Raw genomic sequence first — 26653 nt, 5'->3', positions numbered from 1 at the left:
AAAACCCATCTTTCCATGCACTTAATGCTCCAATTTAAAACCAAAGCAGGAATTATTGTTCTGTTTTGTTTTTAGATTGTAGTCCAGAAGCACTTAGAAACAATGGCTTAATGTTGTGTTTGAAATAAGTCAGTGAATTGATTGATTTGCCTGATGTGGAAGGTTCGTTATGTTTGGTTCTAAATGGTGGAGGGAAAAAAAAAATGCTACGTGGGAATTGTGGGGGTTTTCTAATTAAGTATTTTCTTTAATGTTGTATCAACATTGCAGTTGAAGGTGGGATAGCACTTGTTTTCATAGGCTTTGAACATCCTAGCTCTGGTAATTGTAATATTAGTGCTGCTGGATTAATCTACACTGAGCTCATTGCTACTGTGCGTGCTATGACTATTTAGGTTAGCTCTGGTACACGTGTGAGCCTCCAATACACTTTAGCTCTTGACAGATACGGTTTGAGAGGGTTGAGGGACCATACAGTTTGTGTATATGCTAGAACTTAGAAATTTATTTTCAGAATTCAACCCTGCTCTTCTGTTTGCAGACTAATGACGTTATACAGAAAGTCTGCATTGGAGAGAACAATGTGATTGAAGAGGAGATACGTGTGAACAGAAGTGTCAATGAATGGGCAGGAGGAGGTGGAGGCGGGGGAGGTGCAACTTATATATTTAAGGTATGGAAACATAGTCTTTGTGCACCTTCAGCATGAATACATACTGCCACTTGCCTCCAGTATCACAGCCTGAAATAGCTATTTTATACACCCATGAGAAAGGGGCCACAAAGAGCTCTGGGCATCCTTCGTTTCCACGTGATAGAGAGGTACAGAGCAGAGATGGCTTTTCACATGTTTTAGAATGGCTTCACGGTATCACCGTGCTTGCTTTAGTGGTTTGGAATTGGCTTTGCAACAGTTGGAAACAGATTTTTTTTTTTTTTTCAATGCAAACTAAGATTCTGAAGCATAATACCTACAGCAAAGGGCAACTTCCTTTTTATTCAAATATGTCATTGTAGAACATGAGACTTCAGCTAGATATTTAACTTCCATGAAGTAATAACAAGAAAAGCTGAAGATAGCCTGTATGTTTTGTATGGGCAACTCTACAGCTAGAAGCCACTGATCTGTACTGTTGTGCATTGTCTGAGATGATACTCTTTCCAAACACCAGTTTCACCCTGGTGAATAATATGTTTGAACAGTCTGACTTCTACATAATTTTACATAACTCTGCATGTTCGGACAGTTTCCAGTATAGTAGTCTTTTACAAATGCAGACATTATGTTGCACTGTGTAGGGCATTACACCTTAGCTGTTTTGCTTGATGAAGCTTATAACATAACGTTACATGATTTATAATTCACAGAGCTGCCAATTGCCTCTGTTCCCTGTAGATTTGGTAGAACTAGTGCTATTCATTAATCTTTTGATGTTGGTGCTTAAGTAATGCTGTGGTAACTTACAGTGTTCAGCAGTCCTAAATGCCTGCTTAGTGCAACATGTGGTTGAACTTCCATTTGTATGTGTGACTCAGTCTGAATACTGCCTTTACTTCTGAACTTAAGATGGAGAATGGAGAACCAGTCCCCTTGATAATTGCAGCAGGAGGTGGTGGCAGGGCCTACAGAGCCAAAACAGACACATTTCATCCAGAAAGGCTGGAGAATGATTCCTCTGTTCCAGGGCTGAATGGAAATTCAGGAGCTGCAGGTAAGAAAAAATTCTTTTTAAGAAAACCGTTGTGAATATTTGATTTTTCCCAGATTCTGTGGAGGTGAAGTGAAACTTCTGAAAACATTCAGGGGAGCATGGAAATACAACAGATATGTGTAGGATGTATCCACAGTGCAGGATACTTGGCCTATATAAGGATATCAGAAATGGTGGAGTGCTGGTAAAATAGTGTTGGACCTCTGATAAGCGAAGTTTGTTATTTTGATCATGGAATTCATAGAATCATAGAATTGCTGAGGTTGAAAAAGACCTTAAAGATCATCAAGTCCAACCACAATCTAATCATGCTACCCTAACTCTAACAACCCTCTGATAAATCATGATTGTGGAGGGAGTTTGCTATGATAATAAGACCATACAGCTCTTTGCACTATTTTAGACATACTCATAGTTTCTTTGGCTTATGTAGAAGGAGAATAATTGTGTGCTGGCTAGGAGTCTCTGTGAAGAGACCTTGTATTGAGCAATCTACAAAGCTGAAAGTGAGTCACAGGTGACTATGTTGTATTTAGAGCAGAGTGGGACATGTTTTTGCATCCCTTCCACTGAATTCCTTTTGTTCCACATTAGAAACAACATTCTATTTTATGCAAAGAGGAAGAGAATGCTCTGTAAGCTTAGAAGCAAGTAGTTGGAGAGTAGGTAGGGATATCTTTTGACATTTTCCATTGGAAATACTAGTCCTCATATGATAGGTGAAAAGAAGTGCAGATGATTAACATGATCAAAGCCCTAATGTAAGGTCATTGTGGGACTGTGTAGAAAGGACATCTCTTCTAACCACAGAATGAAATTTGTACTTTCAGCTGAGATGCTTTGAACGAGCGTTCATTCAGTGGATCCCTGTGGTGTGTTTGTTTTTTACAAATAAAATAACCTTTGCGCATGCTTTTTCTCTTCTGTTGACCACAGGTGGTGGAGGTGGCTGGAATGATAACACTTCCTTCCTGTGGTCAGGAAAATCCTTGCTGGAAGGTGCTACTGGAGGAAGATCCTGCCCCCAGGCCATGAAGAAGTGGGGGTGGGAGACAAGAGGGGGTTTCGGAGGGGGTGGAGGGGGGTGCTCCTCAGGTGGAGGAGGCGGAGGATATATAGGTAAAGTGGCTTCGTGTTCAAGGTGTCCCTTCCCCTCCTTTAGTGCTAATGGTCAGCAAAAGGCTGATAGATAATTCTCCTGTAGCTAGCATATTTGACTGTTACATAATAGTATGTCTGTGTGTTGCCTTTTTAGCACTAGATGAACGTATGGCATTTAGTCTTAGAGCATAGCCAGATGTCAGTCCTTCAGCTTTAATCTTGGCTTTGCAGTCTGGAAAATATGCCGTCAAGATCCTTCTGTGATTCTTGAGCCATTCATTTTGGGGTTATAATGCTGAAGAAGCAGGAGCCGTAGGCTGTGTGCTCCACTGCCAGCTCCAGTATTTTGAGTACTTTGGTCCTGGAGACTGGATGCCAGATTTTATGCTGGGTGAAGGGTGCAGCTGCTTCCACCCTGCCCTGCTATGGGAAGGCCTCAGTCCTACACAGGTGGTCTCTGGGGGCAGAGCGGCTCCACGGTTCCTGTGCTCAGGCTGCCAGCCAGGGCCCCTCTTAATAATGATGGTGGTGTTGACTTCAGGCAACAAGGAACTAATTTCATGTGGGACTCAGGACAGCTGTCAGATGGCATTATGTTGATTATAACTGGTGTTGACCAGATTCAAGATCTCTACTAATCCTTAATCTCCTGGGCCTCATAGTTTCTTCAGCCATCTGCACTGTGGTGGACTCTTTAACCCCTGGTTCTCCACAGCTTAAATCAAGTCCATGATACTTGAAATTCTGAGAGGAAGTAATGAGTCTAAATAAGTGCATGTTTTGTACCAATGTTTCTGTGTAATGCTTCTTTTCCCAACAGAATGCCTCACATGATATAATTTTGCTTTGTACTGAAGATGATTAAAGAAGAAAAGCCATTTTTGTGGGGGGTGGTGGGGATCTTTGCATGCTTGTACGAAATACATGGACTGTACTATGCTTCTGACTTGTTCCATGGATTGCTCATACTTTGCTCCTAGTATGTTTTATGTGCCCAAACACAAATGAGCAATTGAAGAGCAAATTCCTCCAGTCCCCATTCCTGGTGGACCACCCTGTTTTCAGGGTGCAAAGGAGAAGAGGGATTATCAGCTCACTCATTTCCCTCTGCTGACACATACCTCGATCAGCAAGGATACTGAACTGAGCACTGGTGTTTTCCAGTCTCTTGGCCACATTGATACAGAAAAGGGCTTATGTGTTTTCACAGCATCCAAATGGTTAAAGATGAAATACATACCTTAGTTTGCAATAGCTTGCCTAAAACAGACCTAGGACTGTAATAATCTGCTTCTATAAATTGAAGTTCTAGACCTGAAAGACCAGTGTTTCATACCACAACTCACTAGGCAATCCCTATATTTTAAATATTTCGATGTATTCTCTTTTCTCATTTGGATGTCTCCCTAAATACACTGAAGCCACGCATGTTGCAATGATTATCTGTATTTTAGTGCTAACGAGCCTCGGTCTGTTAAGGTAACTTCTGGTTTGACATAGGTGGCAATGCTGCAGAGGACAATGATCCAGAGATGGATGGGGAGGATGGTGTGTCCTTTATTAACCCGATTGGTACTTTATACACTCCAGCACTTAAAGGTACTCATGTTGGTCTGCAGTCTCCTCTAGTGGGTTTCTTTCATGTTAAGACTAGTTTGCATCTGTAAGACCCTTCAGAAAGCTTTGGATACATTTTATTGTCATTCTAAACAACAGGGAGAAAGACTGCTTAGCCAATCCAGTTGAGCATAAACGCTCCCCAGAAATACTGCCACTCCGGCTATCTCTAGGCCTGTGTATGCCCAGATGTCACTGGGTGTTTTCATTGTGTTTAGAAAATATGGGAATATCTATGTGGGGGAGGGGGGAGGGGGGAAGTTTGCTTAGGAACAGCCAGAAATGTTTTCAAATGCAAATGGACTCCGACCTGTTAGATTCAGCCAAAAAAATTTGAAAATACTGCATTGTTTGATCTCAGAAAGAGTAAAGGCTAAGAGAAGAGTGAGTCTCACTGCCTGCTGGAAGATCGGGTTTGCTACCCTGGTTGAACTGCCTACTGAGAGCCAGAGCACTTCAGCTGGTTAATGTAGCTGGACATTATTTTCCATGTGAGAAAAGGACAGCAGCATGGAAGGTGGAGAGAATACAGTTTCTTAGATGGGGCTGCCTCTGCCACAGCTAGCAACTGAGACCACAATGCCTCCCTTTCTGTCAGTGCCCGAGGGAATGATATGAATGATCTTTCCAGTATTTAACATTGCTTCTTTCATCCATTCCCTAGTGACAGAGGGGCATGGAGAGGTGGATATTAGGCTGCACCTTAACTGCAGTCACTGTGAGATGGACGAGTGCCGTGTTGATCTTGAGACTCAAAAAGTCATTTGCTTTTGTGAGCCAGGCACAGACTTGGCTGAGGATGGTGTGTCTTGCATAGGTAAGTAGATGGTAGGCTGGTAACGTAACAGAGAAAACACACGGTCAAAATCTGTTGTTTGGACTGTAAAGCATCTGGAAATCTTATCTTGTCTCTCTTAAAAATGGCTTCTGTTGTATGTTATCTATCTTCTTTTCTGCTGGTATTGGCTGTACAGTTATTTTGCTAGAACACGCACATCTCAGTGCAGAGGTATGGTGCAAAGAGCAGCATCTCTGGTTTGCTTTATAGTATATCAATGACATACTGGGCACTGAGCATTGTGAGCCAAATCTTATCCACAAGAGGCAAAGGGCAGCAGATGTGGTTACAATAATGGTCACATTTTGCTTTGAAATCATGAAAGTTTTCTCAGAAAAGGAGTTTGTCTACTAAGTTTCCAGGTTATTTCTCTGAAGAACCCCGAGGCAATGTACAAGTGAAGGGGAGTGCAATTGCTGTGATTTGGACACAAGGTGTATGTGCAGGATCTGTAAAAAATTCTGCATGAGAGGTCTCTGAGGAAATCAAAAGACAGTACCTATACTTGCCTTACTAAAGAAACCGAATGCTTAGAAATCCATTACAAGGTTTTATTTCATATTCTTGCCCAGCAGTATAGCAAGTGACTCCAGGCTTTTGGGATCCTGCTCTCAGCTTTGTCACTGACATGAAAAAATGGTTCTGTATTTTTTCCACAGGCACCTGTAAAGTGAGTAAAAGCACGGTCATTTTGCAGGGTGAAGTAAACCTTAATAGACGGTCATTGAGTGGCTTGTGATCCAAGCGAGGGTGCAGCTAGGGAATACTTTGTAGTGCATATGTTATCAGTTTTGTGTGCCTGGACTAGATGTGTTTAGGAGATGATATATTGCAGTCCTCCTTCTGCTCTGATTTGGCATTGATAGCAGCACTCTAGACTAGGCTATTTAATGTTCTTTCCATCTCCCCAGCCTCCTACCCCCAGCTTTTATGGTCTTGTTTTCATATACAGGGAGTGCACATGTTAATTCCTTGATAGCAAACCATCTGTTTTAATGGCTTGGTATTAATTGAGGAAAGTAAAACAATGAGATATTTGAGTTCATCGATCCTGAGATCATCTATTGGGTCAGATGTTGCTCCTATGCTATAAGAGCAGCAGATAAGTAAGTGGAAGGAGGAGCAGAAAAATCTAGCTGCAAAAAAAAAAAAGTGTCTGAAGATTGTGTCAAATGTAATTCCTTTTCCTCTTGTCTCTGTTGCAGCTGAGCCAACAGTTCATCTCCCTCTCTCCTTGGTTTTGTCAGTAGTGACCTCAGCATTGGTTGCTGCCTTAATTTTGGCTTTTTCAGGAATCATGATAGGTGAGTGTTTCTCTGCAAATATTTTTATGTGATGGCTGGATCTGAGCCAAGAATAATCGGACCCTGGGAGATGCAGTTTTTAGTTGCTGCTGTAATGAATGGTACCTTCCCACACACACTCTTTAACTTGGGATTTCTGTAGTTGTTTCTAACCACATTGACCAATTTGAGGAGTTTCAGTTACTGAGTGCATATTTAAAGAGATCTTATTGTTTGTGCTGTGGTGTAAAGTTGCCAGAACAGAGCTGTCACTGTTTTTGTGAGAGCTGCTGGTGCTTACTATCTAAAAGCAGACCTCTTTATTTGTGTGCCTGTATACAGATTTAGCTCCTTAATGTATGACATTTAAACTTGAAATTCTCACAAAGTTCTCATTATACAGCCTGCTGATTTGTAGAGTGTGGATGTTCTTGGCATCTTTATTTGAAATTCAAAAAGGTATTTTTTCACCCTTTCATTTTCTTATTTTAAACAATGCTTTTCTTGCATTCGGTTGCAAGCAGAACAGATCTGAATCAGGGAAAATCAGCCAGTGATTCAAACCACAGCTCTGCCACCTTTCTTTGTCCGCACTGTGTAGAATTGAGAGGAGGGAGTGACGTACCCAGAGTAACAAATGGCAACTGGTAAATTAGATTTGCACAGCTGTTTCAATTTTAAGAGTTTTGGGAATTATCAGTTGCACACATATGGGCCTAGATACGTGCTTCCTGGCCTGGCAGTGCCCCTTTAAAAATTACTAATTATATCTCAGAGTGTGGAAGAATAATCCGCTCTCTGTCCAACCAGACTATCATTTTCATCTCAGCAAAGAGCAGCAATTTTAAAAAGATCAAAGCAAAAGCAATGAGGAGGAAAATGGAGGACAGGGAGGGCTTGTGGATAGGTCGTTACATCCATCTGCCTTTGCCAGTGAGTGTTTATGCCTTAAATTCTTCCTCTGAGGAACATCTGTTGGAGTGGATGCAGTAGTTGTTACAGTCATAATGTTTGGGCCCAGTTCAGCTCCCATAGAAATCAAGGTAAAGGTGATACTGATTTAATCTGTACAAGATGGGGCATCTTGCTTTGAAAAAAGTACATGCAATATCAATTACTATTCCAAGGAATATCCACAGGATGTCTTTTTTCAAGGTGCGATTTCCAGTGAGATTTCAAAGGTACCAGTGAAGAGGTTCAAGAGCTATAAAACTACTATAAGCTGATTTCAAATTTAGTCCAACTCTGTTGTTTAGAAACAGGAAGACTTGCAAACTAGATTTATTTTACGTACAATGTTTTATTCTGAAGTAAAAGTTTAGTCTGTCTGTTTGGAACAATGTAATGCAATAATTTATTTCAGACTCTTAGTCACTTTTCTATGATTTAGGAAAGTTGACTGTAGCCAGACTCCCTCAGGTTTAAATCTGGATTCATAATCGGAAAGTCCAGCTAAACTAAACAGGGCAAAACAAAAACCTTAGGTTTGTGAAATCGGAGACTTCTGCAAGTGAAATTCATTTTGCTTTTTCCAAGCAGTTAATGAGCAAACTGGATTCTTCATAAGGTACATAAGTCAGAGGTTCCTGGATAACTTCAGATTCCATTTTCTATCTGTAATTACTTGATGTGCAGAAATATGACAGTATCACTGTCTGTTTTCATTCACTGGAATTTGACCATGCATCTAATTCCAATGAGATATACTGCACAGCTGCCCTCGTCTCCCAGAGGCAAGCTGCATCACTGGTTTACCATGTTCTCTGTATTTAGTGTATCGTCGGAAGCACCAGGAGCTACAAGCCATGCAAATGGAGTTACAGAGCCCAGAATATAAGCTGAGCAAGCTGCGTACCTCCACTATTATGACAGACTACAATCCCAACTACTGCTTTGCAGGAAAGACCACATCCATTAGTGACCTCAAAGAGGTGCCTCGCAAAAACATCTCCCTCATCCGGTAAATTCATCTTTGCCTTCTCCCTGATCCACATTAATGTGGCATCACTCCACTACCACATAGCTTTATACAGAAATCCCAAGATGAATCAGGAGAGCTTGGAAGACATAGATGCTGATAAAGCTGTGCATGCAGTCTGCAGTGCCCTGTAGCTTTAATGCATTGTTACCACATTTCCTCCTTGCCTGTGTATCTTGCTGGACTGCATCTAGAAGTTTCTAGTGTATCCTGTGCTGCTGCTGCCTTTGTTACTTGGGCTCTGAAAGGACATCTGAAGTGTGGCAAGCTGCAGAGAGCAGAGGATGCAGCTGGGAATTGATAGGGGCAGGGATGTTGGGCTTTCAAACAGGAAAGTGAATTATGAGCAGTAGACTTGTAATCTGTAAGAAGTTGGTCAGGCACAGCAGAGCCGATACCTACAAAATGTTATTAAAGAAGTGGTTGTGTTACTACAGGCCTCACTGTGGTTTCACTGCTGAGACTGCTCTTAACAGAGCACGCTGGCCACAAAAAACAGAGAACAGACACTCGGTGCAGCTCTGAGGTCAGACTTGGCACTACCAGGAAAGTGCTTGTTGTGGAAGTGAGCACCTTTTAACCCAGACTGAGATGCAGGAATATCTCTGGGAGTCTCAAGCTTATGCTGCCCAACGTGCAACTCATGCACTGTTAAGAGGGTCCTGGGATCTGGGATGTAGTCTCATTCTCTGAGAGAGTTCACTGTGTTGTTAGGAGATCTCTCCCATACCATTGTATACCACCTATGTGGTATACAAAAACAGTATTTAAAAAAAAAGAGCGTACACAGCATGACAGAGGGTCATGTGGTAGCACCAGTTGGCATAATACTCAGTGAGCAAAGACTGAATAGGCAGGCGTGCAAAATCTGTATCACAAGGACACAGGACAGGATGTGGTGTGTGGTTATTTTAATTTTTCTTTCCTGTATCCTCCTTATTCGACATAAAGCCATAAGCTTCATAATCAGTGCTTGTTACAATTCTCAGCATGAATTCGTAGAGCCAAGTGCTTTACAAAACGCTGTTATCACCATTTCCTTGCTGAGATATTTACCTACAGTCACAGAACAAAAAGGAAAATATCATTAGTTTGAAATCTAGGTCCTCTGAGAACCACTGTGCTTCCTAGTTTCTTGTTCAATATCTTCTCCACCGGAGTGCATAAACATGGGAACTATTAATTAGTGGTGTGGAAACACCAATGCTTAGAGACATCTTTTTTGACCTGCTTTGGAGAACCCACCACTAGAGCACTGGCACCAAAGCAGTAGAAAATGCTGTCCATTACACTTTGCAGTACCAGCAGTTTGATTTTGCTGGAGCAGCTCACTTCTGAGGATTGCTTTCTCTACCAATCACATACATTTTAGGTCCAGGATCAATTATACAAAGGTTCAGTCTGCTGCATAGTGTGAGCTGCATTGTTATCAGTGCCAGTATCCAGATCTCCCTGTTTCACTGCCATGAAAATTGTGAGCCCATTCTGTGAGCTGTGACCACAGTGTTATAATGTATGTTCTCTGTAGTAAAACCTTCTTGTCTTCTCTGGTCTGTCCAGGGGTTTGGGCCACGGAGCCTTTGGTGAGGTATATGAAGGTCAGGTGGCAGGGATCCCCAGCGACCCCACTCCCTTGCAGGTGGCTGTGAAAGTAAGTGACAGCGTATGAGTTATCATGATGGTTTCATGCACTTTTCACCCAAGAGTCCCAATGCGTTATAAAAATAGAGATGAATTAAGCATTACTGTAGGATGTGTGTAGAAAGGTTGCTGTTCTATTGCAGCACTTCCATTCATCACAGTGGTGGTACAGGTTGTCGCACATGGGCTTGTAAGATTTAAAAGAAATTGTTTATTAGCAGTAAATAGATAAACATTTCCCGTAAAGCTGCAGCAAGAATGAGAAATAAGTCTGCCCTCTGTCCATCCTGTGCATGCTATCCTTGGTGTGGTAATCTGTTCAAAGCCTTTGAGTCAGCGGGACAGAAGTCTTCACGTGGCTAAGAGCAGCTGGCACGTACATCAAAAAGCCTGTAGGCAGGAGGTCGATTTCCATGGTTCTCACCACTCCATTATGGGATGAATATGCACTGAGTGCATAGGCAAATCTTAAGGAAGTCTGGTAGGGTTCTTCAGGCCTTCAGCAGCTTGGCTACCTTGTTTTCTTCGAGAGGTTATGTAGCAGCGTAGTCTTAAATAGCTCTGATGGGAGGTAATGGTATTGCACTGTCTGTGAGCTCAGGAGCTAAGGTCTCATTCTTCCTTCTGTACACAGTGGAGTCTCATATATTAGCACTGTTCCCTGTGTGCTCTGAGGTGCTTCCTTTACCAGGAGGAGGATGATAGTGGCTTTTATGTGTCTTGATCTGTATCTCTCACCAAGCTTCACAGTCCATTTTTTAATGGTCTAGCTATTATTAGAACAAGGGCTCTTTCAAGAGAAACAGGGATGGCTGCAGACATTAGTGCTTTTCACTGTGTCAGATGTTGGATATCTGTCAGTTTAAATGTCTTCTCCTTGTTAACCTTTCTTTCTTTTCCAGACATTGCCTGAAGTGTGTTCAGAGCAAGACGAGCTGGACTTCCTCATGGAAGCTCTCATTATTAGGTGTGTATGGATAAGATGAACTTGTGTAAAACAAGAGGACTTGTGTAAAACAGCACTATAAGCAAAAAAGTTCCAAATGAACAGATGTCATTAACCCAGTGCTGTTGTCACATCACTTGTCAGAGACTGCGTCCTGGAATCCAAGGAAGTAGTTCCCCTTCACATTAAGGCCTGAAGAAATAAGTACTAGAGACTTGGCCTAGAGGAATATGCCTCTATGTAAGCTGATCCCTGTGTCAGCATGTTATTTGGAACAACTCTGCCCTAGCCCAACTTGTGCCCTGAGACACAAGAAAGTAGGAGCAGACTCTTAACAGACATTCTGTGCTTCATGTGACCCACAAGTCTTGCTGTTGCATGAAGAGGACACAGAATATAAGGAAACTGAAAAGCAGCTAAAAGCCACTCTTTCCCAACCTCCACCTTCTGTTTCTGCACCGTGCAAAGGGAGTATTTTGGCTTAATCCAGTTCCTCTGACTTTAAGATTAGTTACTTATTCTGAAGAGAAAAAAAAAAAGTCAGACACATTCCCCACAGCAAAATATTTTGATTCTTTCCTATAATCGTGCTTTTTTGGATCAAAGCTAATCCATTATGAGCCTCTCTCTCTCCACAGCAAGTTCAATCACCAGAATATTGTGCGTTGTATCGGAGTGAGCTTGCAGGCGCTGCCCCGTTTCATCTTGCTAGAGCTCATGGCTGGAGGTGACCTGAAATCGTTCCTGAGGGAGACGCGGCCCAGACCGGTAAGAAAAAAGAAAATTGAATTGTATTCAGTAAGCTGCTGCCACAGGGCAAATGTGTAACCATAGAAGGGCTGATCCATGCAGCTACCGTTTTCCAACGCTTTAGAGTCAGAGCTTTCCGTTGCCAGAAAGCTACTCCTGAGGTCAGGATGCAAATGTATATGCAATAAATATTGCTGTGGTTATGCAGAGGAGCCTCATCGATGGACTTTGCTATATAACACTGCAGATCCTATCTAATGAAACAAAAATATGTTGAACAAGTAATGATAAAGCTGATGTTTAAACTGTCAATCAAGTGCATTTCTGTGGATATCTGTCGGAAGTTTTGCATAGGTTAGTAGATTATCTAGCCTGGAGCTGTTGAATTAATAGCTAGTCCAGAGTTTTAAAGCTTTTCCCTGAAATCAGCATCAGTGTGAAAAGGGAGACTGTTAGAAATGTGTGAGAAATGTGTTATGACTTCTGGAGAAGAATCAGTACTTCAGAAGAATAAAGTTTGCTCAAAGCGACTGGATTAGAAAGGCACCCACTTGAAGTTTAGTGCCAGAGCCCAGTTTCACTCTTTGTCTCTACATTTATTTGACAGAGGAAAAAATGCTTGACTTTATCAGCACAAAAAGACATACACTGGCTCTGACAGATTTAAATAAGAGTCTTCCTTGACGCATCTGGAAAAAGATCAACTTGATTTTTTCCTCGCAGGCTAGTTTTCAGGCATGTAAAATGGTATGTGTTGCCCAAAACCACTGTGGTCTTGGAAAGGGTGCAGTTAAGTGACTTCTGCCTGGGTAAAAGAAAAGTTAGACGCACAAAAATTCAAGGTGCTAGAAGTCTGAGTCTGAGCAAGCAGTCTTTATAAAGAGAGGCTGGGTTTCTGTAGCACTTAGAGGTTCTCTTCTCAGGTCGTGCAGATGGACTTGGTGGCAGGTGAATGGGGAAATTCGTGTATTGCAATGTGGATTCTGCTTTCAGCTGGTGCAGATTGAAATGGCATGGGCCAATGGTAGATGTGTTTTTCAAAAGTGCCAGGACAGAATGTGCTATATGTATAAAGTGGCAGGTGAAACAGATGTAGGGCAAAGGCATCCATTGCTTTGTAATGGAATCCTCGTTTTTGCTCTTAAAAGAAGCCAACTCAGCAATGATCAAGGTCTTGTGAGGAAGCACGAGGACCATTAGTCCTGAGCAGCAGGAATTTTGACCTACTTGTAGTAAAATGAACCTCTAGGTTCATTATAGGATGTAGTCATGGTAGCCTTTGCATCTGAGGGGTTTCTTTCTGTCCATACCTACTCCAGCCATGAGTTCCTCCCTGCCTGTCAGGGCTTTCATTTCTGTGAGTGGTAGCTCTGTGCTGTACCTGTGAAAGCTAATGTCAGAAGAGACAGAGGACTTGCTCTAGGCAGCAGCATACACTGTGTCCTTGCTATTTCTTTCTTCTGTCTCTCCTTCCTTTCCTCTTTTCGTCTTGTCTTTCTCAATCTCTTTGAGGTTATCTGAGATTGACCTGGAGTGAATGACAGGGTAATTCACTGTCTGGCTGCCCAGGCAGCTCCTGAGCAACTCTGAGTGCTGAGAAATCACCTGTGGTACACGTGCTTCTCTGCTGACTCAAAAACAGGCAGGCTAGGAGACTCACTGATGAGAGATGGGCTATGTGCAGGGTGTTGTTCTCTATGATGTATGGTATCCAGCTGTGAAGGTGTGTTTACCTTCTGCACGTACTTGAAGTGACAGTACCCATGTACATACACCACACGTATCACGTTTGAGTGTGGCTCTGTACTGCTGGTTGTATCTGTACTCTAATCTGAATGAGTCCTGAGCTCCTTTGTTCTTCCTTTTGCTGATTCAGGACAGGCAGAGAGTAGGCACAGGAAACTGTGATTCTAGTTTCCTGGAAAAGGAGGAAGGGAGGGAAAGGGAGAACAGTGCAGTCAACAGGTTTCAATCAGTTTTGCTTCCAACAGGAATTAACTGAACACACAAGACCCAGCTGACTAATTCAGTAGCAAAGGTGCAGTGCTTACTGAGCTTTATCTGTGCATTACTCTTACCATTTCTCCTTCCTTTAGTCAGTTTTGTATTTTCCAGCTCTTTACTTTCTTTTACTTTTCCCTGTGCATTCTGCAACCTGTTACACAGAGCAGTGATTACACTGAACAATACACAGAGTTTCATTCCCCTTTAGCAAGCTCCAGCCTCACCCAGGGAGGTGTCACATTAGTGCTTCTGGCAGCCTGCTGCTCCGAGCAGTGGTGCTTGGCAGCTGGCATTGTTCATTCATCTGGGGAGCAGAAGCTGTGAACAGCTGTGAAGTGAATTCTTTAGAGTCTCAAGGCTCCTTCCCCTGCAAAATGAATCCAAGCCATCCATTTCTCAAACAAATTGCATGGCTAAAGTGTCCTTGGCTGGGCAGTCACATCTGTTTTAGGATTGTATTTAGCCAAATAAAAGGTGGAAGAAATTCATCCAAGGAGTGGGGAGGAGGGGGGGGAAGGAGGGTTGGGTGGAGGGAGAAAAGCTGTGTTGTTCAATTTAGCTTGTTGTGGCTTCATTGTACTGACTTGCACTATAGCTCAGGTCTGGAGTCAATTGCACAGTAAAGAACGGGGCTTTTTACTCAGTTCTCACAACAAGATTTTGAGCCTTGCTCAAAAGTGAAGAGAATGGATAGTCTGAAATATTAAATTCCCATTGATTGTGCCCTGAAATGTGGGGAAAAGGGGCAACTGCATCCTGTTACTGTAGCTGTCTTGTTGTCTCGTAGCTGCTGAGTCACTTTAACTTGGAGAGATGAAAAAGATGAATTCCCCTTGCCCACAAATGTTGTTGGAGGCAGGAGGAAAGATTTTAATGCCTTTAGGAAATGGTTACTCCACAAAACAAAAGGTTCAGAGGGGAGACTCAATCAAGGCTTTTAAAAAATGAATTAAATATATATGCAATGTAGTGAGTAAATAAAATACAGGCAGATGGTAGATAGTCACAAATGATTTTGTTTTATAACACCACATTGAAAAAATAGGCTTTGTTCACACAGTATATTTCCATCATTGCATTAGTCAAATATGGAGGCTAGGGCTTTCCTAACCTCTTAAGGAGACATGAGGGCTTGTTTAGGTTTAGACAGTGTCTAATATTTACTGGCAGCAAATCACAAACTTATTTTCAGTCCCACTCAATGGTGCTTTAGAGCCAGTGATAAGGCTGACAGCATCACATCAGTCTGGGCAGTGTTTCATTGCAACAGACAGGTTGGCACAGGCAGCAGTTCCCATCACTGGAGACTGTGCTGGTTGGTGTGCCCTGAGAGAAAAACCCATGCACAGGTGTGCTTTTTGGGCACTGGGCAGGTGGGTAGGTGTCAGCAGGGAGAACTGGAGAGTGGGATAGGATTGCTTAGTCAAATAGTTAAGGCCACAGATAAACGCTTACCCAGCAAATGGCTGCTGTGGAATAAGCAATCACTGCCACCTAGTTGTTTGTCATCAGCCCTGTCATCAGCAGAAGTAATTTCCTCCTCTCCTGCAGGACTAGTGCAGGATCACTAATTCACACCTCATTTTGGTCTCAGAGGCCCACAAGCAGGAGCTGTTGCTCAGCCTACCTTTTTCACAAAGGCATCTGGCTTCTGCTGGCTAAGGCTGTAGACTTCATCAGAGGGACTGAAGAAAGGAGTTGGCAGCTCTCATCTTCTGTAGCCATTGGCTAAGCAAACCTGTGTCAGTGTTCTGAGGGGCAAAATAAAACCCACACAGATGTGGAGGAGGAAAAGAGCAAATGTGACTCATGCCATTACACAAAATGTCATTCTCATTGTTCAAGGTGACTGCAGAGAAGAGCAAGAAATAATATAAAGTAATTGATGGAGCATCAGGTCTCCAGGCTATGTATCTCCTCAAATAAAAATATACTAAAAATTCAGAAATGTCTCCCACGAGAACTGGGGGAAATCCATTTGTGTCATGCAAAACAGTGAAAGATTCTTACAGGGGATTCCAGGATGGAGCTGGCAAGTCAGATCTGATTCTGTCTGTAGGATTTGTATGATGTCCTCCTGCACGTGCTTTCCATAGTTCATGGATATGATCTCTCGTGCAATTTTTCTTTTTAATCCTTCTGGATATCAATGTGTGAGCTACATCACTGGATGGATAGTTCCCAGTGATCTGTCAGTCACGAATCATGCTGTGTTCTTGCTTTTAACTCACGTTCTCCTTTTGTCTTTTGGTAGAATCAGCTTTCCTCCCTCTCCATGCTGGACTTGCTCCACGTGGCTCATGACATTGCTTGTGGGTGTCAGTACCTGGAGGAGAATCACTTCATTCACAGGTAGATGAATGCATCTGTGTCAGCATGGGGATGACTTGCATACAGGCCAGAATGACTCATAATACCCTTGTTTGATATGTTTATGTCCTGCTGCACTCTAGTGGCTGGATAGCTTTGAACAAGGTAGATAAAACCAGAATAACAGAAGCAATTGACAGAAATGCTGCTGTTGATCAAATTGCAGAGGTCTGTGGCTTTATCAAAGATCCTAAGCTCTTTTTTTCAGTGCTTTTGCAGCCAGTTTGTTTCCCTTTGCTGTGTACCCAATCGTGTGACAGATGTCTTCAAAGCTCCTCCCCACTGAGAATTGGGCTTAGTGTCTTCCTGCTCACTCTGGAACTCTTCTCCCTCTCAAAGTACAAGTACAGCTAGAAGTACAGCACCTTAGTGACTATTGCTACCTGCTTCTGCAGAAAAGGGTTTTTGAGAAGCATCCAAAATTCTGCCTATAGCATTGCATATAGCCATGCAAACACCCTGGAGAATATAGAGGGGGGAGGGCATTGGGAAGGCAGAGAACATAGGGCAGAAGTCAGTGTGTTTTCCCACGTCTTACAGCTTCCTTAGCATTTTCTATTAATTTTTTACAACCTTAACTTTAGAAAATTGTAAATGAATGTCATAGCATTTAACATGATCTGGAGTGACCACATTTGTATTCCTTCCAAGTCTTAACAACAGCAAGTATCGAGGGAAGCAGAGATGTCAGCAGTTGTTCTTTGGCTCCCACTAATCCTGCACTGCTGTTGTTCATGATGAATGTGCATAGCCACTCTGCCTACAATAGACGAGCCCAGTGCTAGCATGTGGCTTTGCAAAGAGCTGCGTGAAGCTGTTGTAGCCTGATTGCAGTTCACTTTTCTGAATTACTCACGAGGGGTGCAACTATATTATTTTGGTCTCAGGGTTTATTTCAGCTCAGCAGAGATGGAGCTTTACCTGCGTCCACAGATTCAGGCTCTTTTGCATGTTGTTGTTCTTCCTGTCTCTGACAGTTCAATACCTGTTGGACAACATTTGAACAAGCATGCTAGGAACAGATCAATGGGTCATTCCCCAGACAGCTTGATGCTAGCACTGATACATTGCTGAAATCAACCTCATTGCTTGCAACTCCCTAGAAAAATTAATAGCTCCTGGGTGACAAGAGGCTTGCTGGAGGCCATCCTGTCTAAGAGATGTTAAATGAAGCTTTAGGAGGAAATTTTTTAAGAGAAGAACTTTTCCTGCTATTGGAATACGTTGAAATGTGGGACATCACTAGTTACCTGTGAAACTGATCTTCTGGGTGGTGGGAGTTCCCTGCACTTCAGGAAAATAGGTACTATTCTTTGTTTTCTTTTTGCTTTGCAAAACCATGGAATGATTTTCTTCTCTCTCTCTTGCTTTTCTTGCCTTTTTTTGTAGGGATATTGCTGCTAGGAACTGCCTCCTTACCTGTCGAGGACCTGGAAGAGTGGCTAAAATTGGAGACTTTGGCATGGCCCGGGATATATACAGGTAGCAGATCTAAAGCCAGGTTATCCACAAGCAGAAGCTCACAAAAATGAGGAAGAAGCGTCTCCGAAGGACAGCAAGCTCATGTGCTGCTCTGTGTAACTCTAGCAAGGCAAAAGTGGAGACATCCAACCCCAATGAATCCCCCCTAATGTTTTTGTTGGTTTTTGCCTTCCCCTATGCTTTAGGTGTGCTTTGGAGACTTTTACCACTCCCCGAGAGTCTATTTCTGAGTAATGAAGTCTGATGGCCATGGAAGGCATTTTTCCTCCCTCTTGTATTCTATCCACAATTTCTTGCCTTTCTGCTGTCTCACTGAATGGCACTGATGTGCCCTTCTGTTTTGTGGCTCCCAACGTTTCTGCATTTAATCTTTCTGCTTGATACTACCCCTGCCCATTTGGCTTGGTGTCATCAATACATCTCCTCAATTTACTGCAGGTAAAGGAGGAGGAGTGCAGAGGAAAGTTAGGAAAATGCAATCACCGAAACTGGAATTCAGTCAGGACACAGAGTTAACTACTCTATTCTTGCAAGAAAGTGTCAGGAAGCCTTTAATGACCACAAGCAGTCAGGGCAGCAGTTTGAGATCTCATCTTCTAAACAGCACCCGCAGAAGCACAGCACCGTGTCCTGCTGTGCTGAGGAATTGATTTGCCTCCGACTCAAAGGAAGGAAAGCCTTGTAGTCAGTCATCCGCACTCTTTATTCCAGAGTCTCAGCTTCTTTTTTTCCTGGTTGGGGATTCTTCTGTGCAATTACTAAGCCGGGCCTGGTTCTGCTTAACTTGAGGCCTGCCGTATCACAGCCTGAGGTGATGTGAACAGAGTGTTACTTTCAAAAAAACACAAGCATATCAGAACTGCTTTTTTTTTTTTTTTTTTTCCCCCCCATCTCCCTTTTCACAAAGAGCCCCTGCTCTGCCCCACTGTCAGATAGGACTCTGCTGGGACAAAGTAACATCTGTCACACTCATCACCATCAGTTGAACCAGCTGCCAAGATGAATGCTTTGGTGCTGAGTTTTCAGAGGTGTCTTTGAAGTTTGCACATGTTTCAGTGTCTAGTAGTATGCTTTGTGTGCTCAGGCTGTTTAGTTACGAACATTAATATTGGCTTGCATGAGATACATACTGTAGCTGCCAGCACAGGATTTGGGGATTCTAGCTTTTAGTTTAAACAAAAACAGCATAAAGACTGTTATACTTCTTGTCTCTGGAGCATAGGAGGTGACTTTTCTATCTACTACCCCAGCTATAATGTCTGACCATCCTCCTTGCTGCTCTTAGGTTCTACTAAGGGTTTTGGATCCCTCTTGCAGTGCTTTAGACTGGGTACATTTGGGACAGGCTTTGTTTACAGTAGCTGGGGATGCTTGAGGCCACCACCTGTGAGATGATGTGCAAGTCTTGCTGGGACTGAAAAGCGCAGGAGGAAAGATACTCAAGTATGCACACAAATAAGAATAACTCAGTTTCATTGGATCAGGCCTAAGGTGAGGGAGATTGCAGAGCAGTCCTTACGTGGCCCATTGCCATCATTTTTGTGAGAAGAAACAGGTCTCTTCAGCATTTTCTCTAGCATGCTCTTTTCCCTAAGTTAATCCCTCCCTCAGATGATAATTTTAATATTCCTTGTTATAAAAACTCTGAGTTTAGAACATTTTTTGAATTCCTGGCTGTTTTGCTTGTTCTCTGCAGAGCCAGCTACTATCGGAAGGGAGGGTGTGCAATGCTGCCTGTCAAATGGATGCCTCCTGAGGCTTTCATGGAAGGGATATTTACATCAAAAACAGACACATGGTGAGCTTCCCTTACTGCTCCATCTGCGTGTACGTGCATGTGTCTGTCTGTTGTAATCCATTGGGTGAAGTGTGAATGTTTTGTAAAAGAAAAAAAAAGTGTTCTTGTTCATTTCCCCCTTAGTCAAGCAAGGTCCTTCAGAGGCAGAAATCCTGTAGGACATGAGGGAACAGGCAGTCAGCAAAGGCAGGTGCTGCTGGGGCAGCAAGCAGGCAGGGAAGGCAGATTGAGGCAGTTGGATGTGCTGCTTTTTTGCTATAGGGAGGAATGCATTAGCTCCAAACTAATGAAAGCAGTCAACATGTAATAAGGGACTGTAGACAGGATCCATCCTGCCAGTTAGGGAGAAGGGTGTAACATTCAGCAGCTTTCACGTTCCTCCTGTCCTAGTGGCACCATGAGCTCTTGAATTTCCAGCAGCCAGAGGAGGAAAGAAATTGAGTGAACTTGTGAACTGAAAGCAGAGGGCTCGTCCAGAAGAATCGAGTCCCTGGTGTAGTTACTTCTGCTGCTTATAATGCATCTTGGCCTCACCTCGCCTGCTGTAGTGCTGAGACGAAGCCAAGGGTGAAGGAGGAAGGTTGCTGGGGCTGTAGGGAGGTGGGAGCCCAGGCTGTGCCTGGAGGGGAAGGGGCTGCTGGTCAGGGCACAGCTCCTTAGCAAGCCCACACAGAGAAGAGGATAAAGGCACCCTCTCTGATAGAGCTGAGATGGTGCCTGAGTTTCCATTGCTGCTTATAGCTCTTATGCAGTTTCACTCAAGATGGTGATTTCCAAGCAGCCAGACAGATGAATGCTCTGGAGGGGGTTCCTGTCGCAGATGTTCCCCCTCAGTGACGATGGTAGTCATTCCTGTATCCTTCACTTTGATCTCTTCTCTATTCAGGTCCTTTGGCGTATTGCTGTGGGAGATATTCTCATTGGGATACATGCCTTACCCTAGCAAAAGTAACCAGGAGGTTTTGGAATTTGTAACCAACGGAGGAAGGATGGATCCACCTAAAAATTGCCCTGGCCCTGTGTATGAGATTCTAACTTTGATATATTCATGCAAACAGGTTTCTGTTTTGAATGCTGTTCTCTACTTAAAAGCTAATGACTTTTTAGATTGATTGTAGTTGATCTGCCTCACTGAAGTTCAGTGCCAGTGACTTCTCTAGCAGTTAATTTTTCTGTCGTCTTTGTGGAAGAATTTAGGCATCGGAAAAAGTACAGGCCACTGCTTGTTTGGTCAAAGCTGGTGCACTAATTCTGTCTTAGAATAGCTGTGAAACTGCAAGTGTGTAAGCTTGGTCACAGGTAGGAAAAAATGGGTTCTATTATCTGTTCCCCTACCCTGCCTTTAATGAATTCCCCAAGGGATTTCAGGTGGACGAGTTATTTTTCTGATGGGTGCAGATTTCACTCTACTGGCAGCCACGTTTCTGTAGTTACCAGTATATCAGTTGTCTCACCCTGATGTCAGAACCCCCTGTATTTCTTAGAAGAGTAGCAATGCGTGCTTATGGTTTGTAGGCTGCAGTGGCTTGCTGTTTACATACTAACACAATCTACCACTTAAGAGATTTCTTGTTCTGCTCTTTCAGATACCGCATTATGACCCAGTGCTGGCAGCACCAGCCAGAAGACAGGCCAAACTTTGCCATAATCTTGGAGAGGATCGAGTACTGCACTCAGGTATCTGTGTTCATTCATCTCCCGTAAGATGGGTGAGGATGTTTCTAGTTGATGAGCAGTTTGGCAAGCCAGAGTGTGAGATGAGGAGGTGGCACTGCATTTCTGCAGTCAGCAGTCCAGAGGGACTGATGCCATAGGCTTGCACAGCTCTAGAAATAGCAGACCAAATAGCTCTGCTTACACTTATGAAGACACAGATGACTAACAAGTGAAAGATAGGCCAGCATCTGCACGTTTTTCACAGGCTTCATGTCAGCTGCTTTGTCCCAGTGTTTACTCTCAAGACATGGTCAACACTGAGCAGAAATGGTCCTGGCTTGGAGCACCTTTTTCAAGTGGGCAGCTGTGGGCAATTTTTTGACTCTTACTGCATTGGAGAAGGCAGGTAGGGGCTGCCATTAAGAGCGGGATTCCGTGACTAGGCAGCAGAGAAAAAGGGTATGTCTGGTTTTCCATCCTGAAATCTGAGCTTTCCAATTTTTGTTTTAACCACCATTTGTAGTTCATAAGGAGTAGAGTAGTTTGGAAAATGTTTTGCTGCCTGCCTCGGTGTATGCAATTATTTGCCTCAGACAGCTTTCTTTCCCTCAATATCTGGTAGTCTTGATCAGTTTTTCATGAGAGTTCGGATCCTGGGATTGGAAAGCATTGTGTTCTGTTATCTGTAGATTGCCTTGGTGTCTGGTAGTAGAGTTGCCTAGAACACCACATTTCTCTCCTTTTAATTTTCAAAATTGCTTAAATAGTTCAAAACCTCTCTCTCTGTGGATTTGAGCTTTGAGTAGTCTGCCATTATTGCCTTCTATATGCCTTCCCACTCCTCCCCTGTTAAGTGGAAGCAATACTTTCATGACTGGAACTTTCTCAATATTATCTGAGAACGTTATGAACTTTGAAATGATACAGCTTGCAAGACAACATTCCCACAGGAAATTTGGCTGGACATAAAAAAAAAAAATGTTTTTTATTGTTTTTATGCTCTCTACTCTTCTCTGTGAAGTTTTAGGGTTGTTTTTTTGTTGGTTTTTTTTTTTTTTCTGAGAGTTCAGATTTATGGATATCTCATTGCCTCTCATGGCAACCATATTTTGTCAGCATCCTTTACATGCGGGATATGGTCTCTAGTTGATGGGAAAGATGCTTTCTGATCACAGTATGACCATGGTCAGATATCTCAGTTTTCTAGTTGAGTATTAAGTGTGCATTATGGCAGCAGACTTGGAGAAATTCTCATTCTTCTCTCCTGCAGGACCCAGATGTCATCAACACTGCTTTGCCAGTAGAATATGGCCCATCAGTTGAAGAGGAAGAGAAGGTAGCGATACGCCCAGAAGATCCAGAAGGAATTCCTCCTCTCTTGGTTTCCTCGCACCAAGACAGAAAGGATGACAAGCAAACCCTGCCATCTCCACCACCCCTGCCATCAGCCATCACTGCAGGAAAAGCTCTAGGGAAAGCAGGATCCTTGGAGTCATCAGTCCCTGGGAAGGTGCAGGCAGCCTCAGGTGGGGGACATATCAACATGGCCTATGCCCAGTCCAACCCCCCTTCTGAGCTGCACAAAGGCCGGGGCTCCAGAAACAAGCCTACCAACCTCTGGAATCCAACCTATGGTTCCTGGTTTGCCGAGAAGCAGGCCAGCAAAAACAAACCTCTGCTGGAGAAAGAGATGCCTGAGAGGGAGAACTTAGGACACGAAGGAAACTGTACTGTGGGGCCCAACATAGTGACTGGCAGGCTACCAGGCTCCTCCCTGCTATTAGAGCCATCTTCCCTAACAGCAAGTGTTAAAGAAGTGCCTCTCTTTAGGCTCCGTCACTTCCCCTGTGGGAATGTCAACTATGGATACCAACAGCAGGGCTTGCCTTTGGAAGCCTCCACGCCACCTTGTGCTAGCAGTTATGAGGACCCCACCCTTAGAAACAAGAGCCACATATCCCAGCAGGGGCCCTGAGAGCCCTCTACCTTCTTGACTTTCCCCCCTGTAGTCCCAAGCCTTGAAGAAATATCCTGTTACCCAGTACACCACGAGCAAGTGATGTGAGGCATTACCTTCTATTTGTGCCAACTTGCTCTAGAAGTGCCACCTTCGAACCTGTAATTTCAAATAATCCAAGAGGCTTCAAATCACCAGAGCCCCAGTACAGTAAAATAAACAAGGAGGAGGGAGGGAGGGTACAGGAAACAAATGTTAACTGCAAGGCCCAGCTTCCTGTTGCATTAACTCATCTGCATGGTTGTTGTCATGCCCTTCCTGTGAGCTTTTCTCAGTTCTGCGTTCTCTGCTTAAGCGTAAAGCCACGGCTCGCTGCCTTGGGTGTTTCACGTCTGGGATTTTCTGTGCCAAACTTGTGGTTACTGAGGAACACTTGGAGAGCACCTACAACTGGCAGAGGCCAGAGCAGGTTTGGGGAAAGCGTCCTTTGTCCAAACTGAAAAAGGAGACGACAACTTTGAATGGTGATGCAATGGTACGTTCCCAAGTTGTGTTCCAGCTACAGTCTTGTCTTTGAAAGTCCTTGAATGCACAGCGGTTATGGTGTCACTGGCAGGGCAATAGGAAGACTGGTCAGATTACATCACTTGCAAGAGACAGCAGGAAGCACAGAGGATGGGTTCTGGCTTGGAGCAGGGGTGTTGTTTTTCTCTGTGTTTTTTGTTGTTCGTTTTTTCTCCTGTGCTTGAATACTGAAACGGAGTAAAACCCATAAAATTCCTTCTGTTCTACAAATGAATGTCCTTCATCACAAACTTGTGCGTGTCAAGTGCAACCAAAGTGAAGCTTTAAAGGACCGTGGTTATGAGAGAAACTTTTAACTGTGCCCTGAAGATGGACTGCCACCTGTGTAGCTCAAAGGTTTAAAGTAACCTTCAACATACCCTGTACAAGCAAGAACAAGATAAAGGCAGAAGATGACATCGTGCCACAATCTAGATACCAGATACTGTCTGTAATTGAAGGGCCGAGAGCCCTTGTTTCTTTAACAAAACGTGTATGATAGTGGTTTAAAAACAAGCACTGCATTGACTCATTTTGTACACCCTGTGCATGACAAATATTCCAGTAAGTGTATTGTCAAACCATAGACGTAGGCAATTATTCACGTGTAAAGATATGCGTTAGTAACTTCAACTTATGGTTGTAAGGAGCTGTTTTAGCATCAGTGCAGTCTGAAAAGGGGGTGCCTATCTCCATAGAAAGGAGCCTCCTAAAGCATCAGCAAAGGATGATGGAGGTGTTCTTCGGTCCAAGAAATTCCATTTCAGTGAGGTGATCCAGAATCTGGCCCTGGCTCCAAACACCAAGGTAAGTCAGCTTCCTGTCTGCCTAAGGAAATGGTATTATTCATGTGTAAGAGCAATCTTAATTTAAATGTTCTTGCTTTCTGATTTTTGAATGGGTTGAAGCTCCTCATTGTTTTCTTTAGCTCATCTTTGCATAGGAGCAGACAGGCTGTTTTGCTCTCTTATGTGTCAACAAGCCTGCCCTGTGTGCTGATGAGCATTATAAAAGAATACACAAGACCAAAGAAGTTGTAAAGTAGGCAGCAGCTGCACTCGTTTGGGCTTATTTTAATGTAAAAAGCGTTCCTTAATAATTGATTTCCTCTGTCAAGGAAGTAATGATTCCCACCTAAGCAATACTGATTACTGTCCCACCTCTGATTAGCTGGGGCTGTGACGGGAGCCACCCAAGTCCTACTTCACCTGCCTCTGAGAGCTGCACTTCTCCTGCAGTTGCGCCTTGGGTAAAGAATTACTTGCAGGAGTTTATGTGGAGCTGGGGAAAGGAATGAAGAGGCTTTTTCTATGGGCAGTCCAGGACAACTCCAGAAACTTGGCTGAGTACTTTGATGTAAAATTAGCAGATGGTATTTTAGAGGTATGATTAATATAGAGACTGTGTGTGTGTCTAAAGAGCCGAGTAATTACTTATCATAGTTGTGATGAGCTGATGTCTTACCTTCTGTACAAGAAGGTCTTTAATAGCATTTACTTTAGCATTTTTGACACAACAAGTAGTAGTCAGTGTTATTGTCTATGTTCTGGTTTCTACCAGTTCCATTCCAACAAATTTCTTTTATGTGTACACCATTAGCAGAAACATTTAATCCAGTTATTGTCCAGTTAGGAACTGCAAATTTTTAACCTGTCAGGAGAGATGCACCTGTCCAGATCTGAAGTCCCAGAAGGGGCTTAGGCCACTGTGAGCTTACCTGACCAAAGAGCATGTAAATGCCAGATCCTTTATCAGGCCCCTCCACACAAGACTTGAGTGACAAGAGTGTCAGAGGAGAAAAAGCTGAACTTACTCTAAATCTCTTGCAAGTTTTTGTCATCACTTTTTCCTTTTTTTCTTTTAACATTAGTATAATTTTTTTGAGCTAGATACTTCAAAAATTTGCATTGTGGAACAACTTGCTTTCAGACTGTTTCTCTTCTTCATTGGCAACATCTACATTCCTGTCTTATGTGTTTTTCCTGCTCTGCAGTGGAAAAGCAGGAAGCAGTACGATCTCCAGGATGTACAGCATGAATGGGAAAGCCCTGCGTCACCACTCTCACGCTCTGAAAAGCACCTATTTCCCTGTGGCTGTTATCGGTGTCCTATAGACATTAGGTAGGTTTTCTGATCCAGTGCTGATTTGTAAGCTGCTGAAGGTCAAGTAGATTGGGCTGCTTATCTGCCTTTCTTGTTGTATTTCCATCTTTGGTTTTGCTACTGACCCTTGTTTCTCCATCATGCCTGGAAACGAAGCAAGGCATTGGGGTGGTTCCACTTTCAGGTTCCACTTTCAGAGGGGTAGAGGATGGAGCGGTGGTGGGAGAGGGTATGCGGAGGGTTCTTAGGACCAGCATGCTCACGCCAGGTGAGAGGTCTCTGCTAGGCCATGAAGGATTGAACTGTGCACGTTTGCTCCTCTTACTGAGCCTGTCTGCTTGGTGACAAGAACCTTGAGGTGGGTATAGCATAGAACTGTCTTTCACAGCTGCAAAGACATCACAAAGTGTCTGTCCCAAAGTTAAACCTGTCATGAGAACTGTCTGAACTGTCTGCATCTGGCTTCTTTTAGTAACAGAGCTTCATTAGAGGAATGTCTGTCTCCTGTACAGCAGTTTATGCAACATTGTTTATAAAGGAAGGGCCTGTGCACTTCAGGGATACTATGAAGAAGAATGCTAATATATGGTCAATTGAGTATTTTGTATTGAATAGTGTCTTTGTATTGTAAACAAGTGTAGTGAACCAAAAGGCATGAAGACCAATAAAATGGCTGTAACTGGCTTCCTGTGTGCTGGGTTCTGTAGTGACTGCACAACCCTCAATGACAGAGCTAGGAGACATCAGAACTTTCATGTGGTATTCCATAGCTGCTGTTTCACACTGTACCTGCCTGTGTAATAGGAATAGAAATAAGAGGATGTATGTGCTGTATAGATCTCAGGAAGCTTCT

The 26653-nt window shown here is 43.3% G+C and overlaps 1 protein-coding gene across 3 annotated transcripts in view; it reads left to right on the top strand.

The window, feature by feature from the left end:
- The window catches only part of ALK (ALK receptor tyrosine kinase), a 751299-nt gene extending 724815 nt beyond the window's left edge, over window positions 1–26484 (top strand). The window contains exons 11-27 of one of the 3 annotated variants that reach the window (XM_010706516.3): window positions 542–673; window positions 1568–1712; window positions 2649–2831; window positions 4314–4412; window positions 5095–5247; window positions 6474–6572; window positions 8325–8511; window positions 10090–10180; window positions 11073–11137; window positions 11755–11884; window positions 16125–16222; window positions 17630–17722; window positions 19419–19520; window positions 20407–20541; window positions 21107–21197; window positions 22447–24504; window positions 25691–26484. In XM_010706516.3, coding sequence (XP_010704818.2) covers window positions 542–673; window positions 1568–1712; window positions 2649–2831; window positions 4314–4412; window positions 5095–5247; window positions 6474–6572; window positions 8325–8511; window positions 10090–10180; window positions 11073–11137; window positions 11755–11884; window positions 16125–16222; window positions 17630–17722; window positions 19419–19520; window positions 20407–20541; window positions 21107–21197; window positions 22447–23151 — 2508 coding nt within the window. In that variant the 3' untranslated portion in view covers window positions 23152–24504; window positions 25691–26484. Of the gene's footprint in view, window positions 1–541; window positions 674–1567; window positions 1713–2648; window positions 2832–4313; window positions 4413–5094; window positions 5248–6473; window positions 6573–8324; window positions 8512–10089; window positions 10181–11072; window positions 11138–11754; window positions 11885–16124; window positions 16223–17629; window positions 17723–19418; window positions 19521–20406; window positions 20542–21106; window positions 21198–22446; window positions 24505–25690 lie in introns of those variants that run through there. The other 2 variants (XM_031552309.1, XM_031552310.1) reach the window with 2 other exon arrangements.
- Window positions 26485–26653: the final 169 nt, after the last annotated feature.

The sequence above is a fragment of the Meleagris gallopavo genome, chromosome 2 (genome assembly GCF_000146605.3).
Source record: "Meleagris gallopavo isolate NT-WF06-2002-E0010 breed Aviagen turkey brand Nicholas breeding stock chromosome 2, Turkey_5.1, whole genome shotgun sequence".
Classification (NCBI taxonomy): Eukaryota; Metazoa; Chordata; class Aves; order Galliformes; family Phasianidae; genus Meleagris; species Meleagris gallopavo.
Note: the sequence above shows the minus strand (reverse complement) of the source record. Positions and strands in the feature narration are given on the sequence as shown.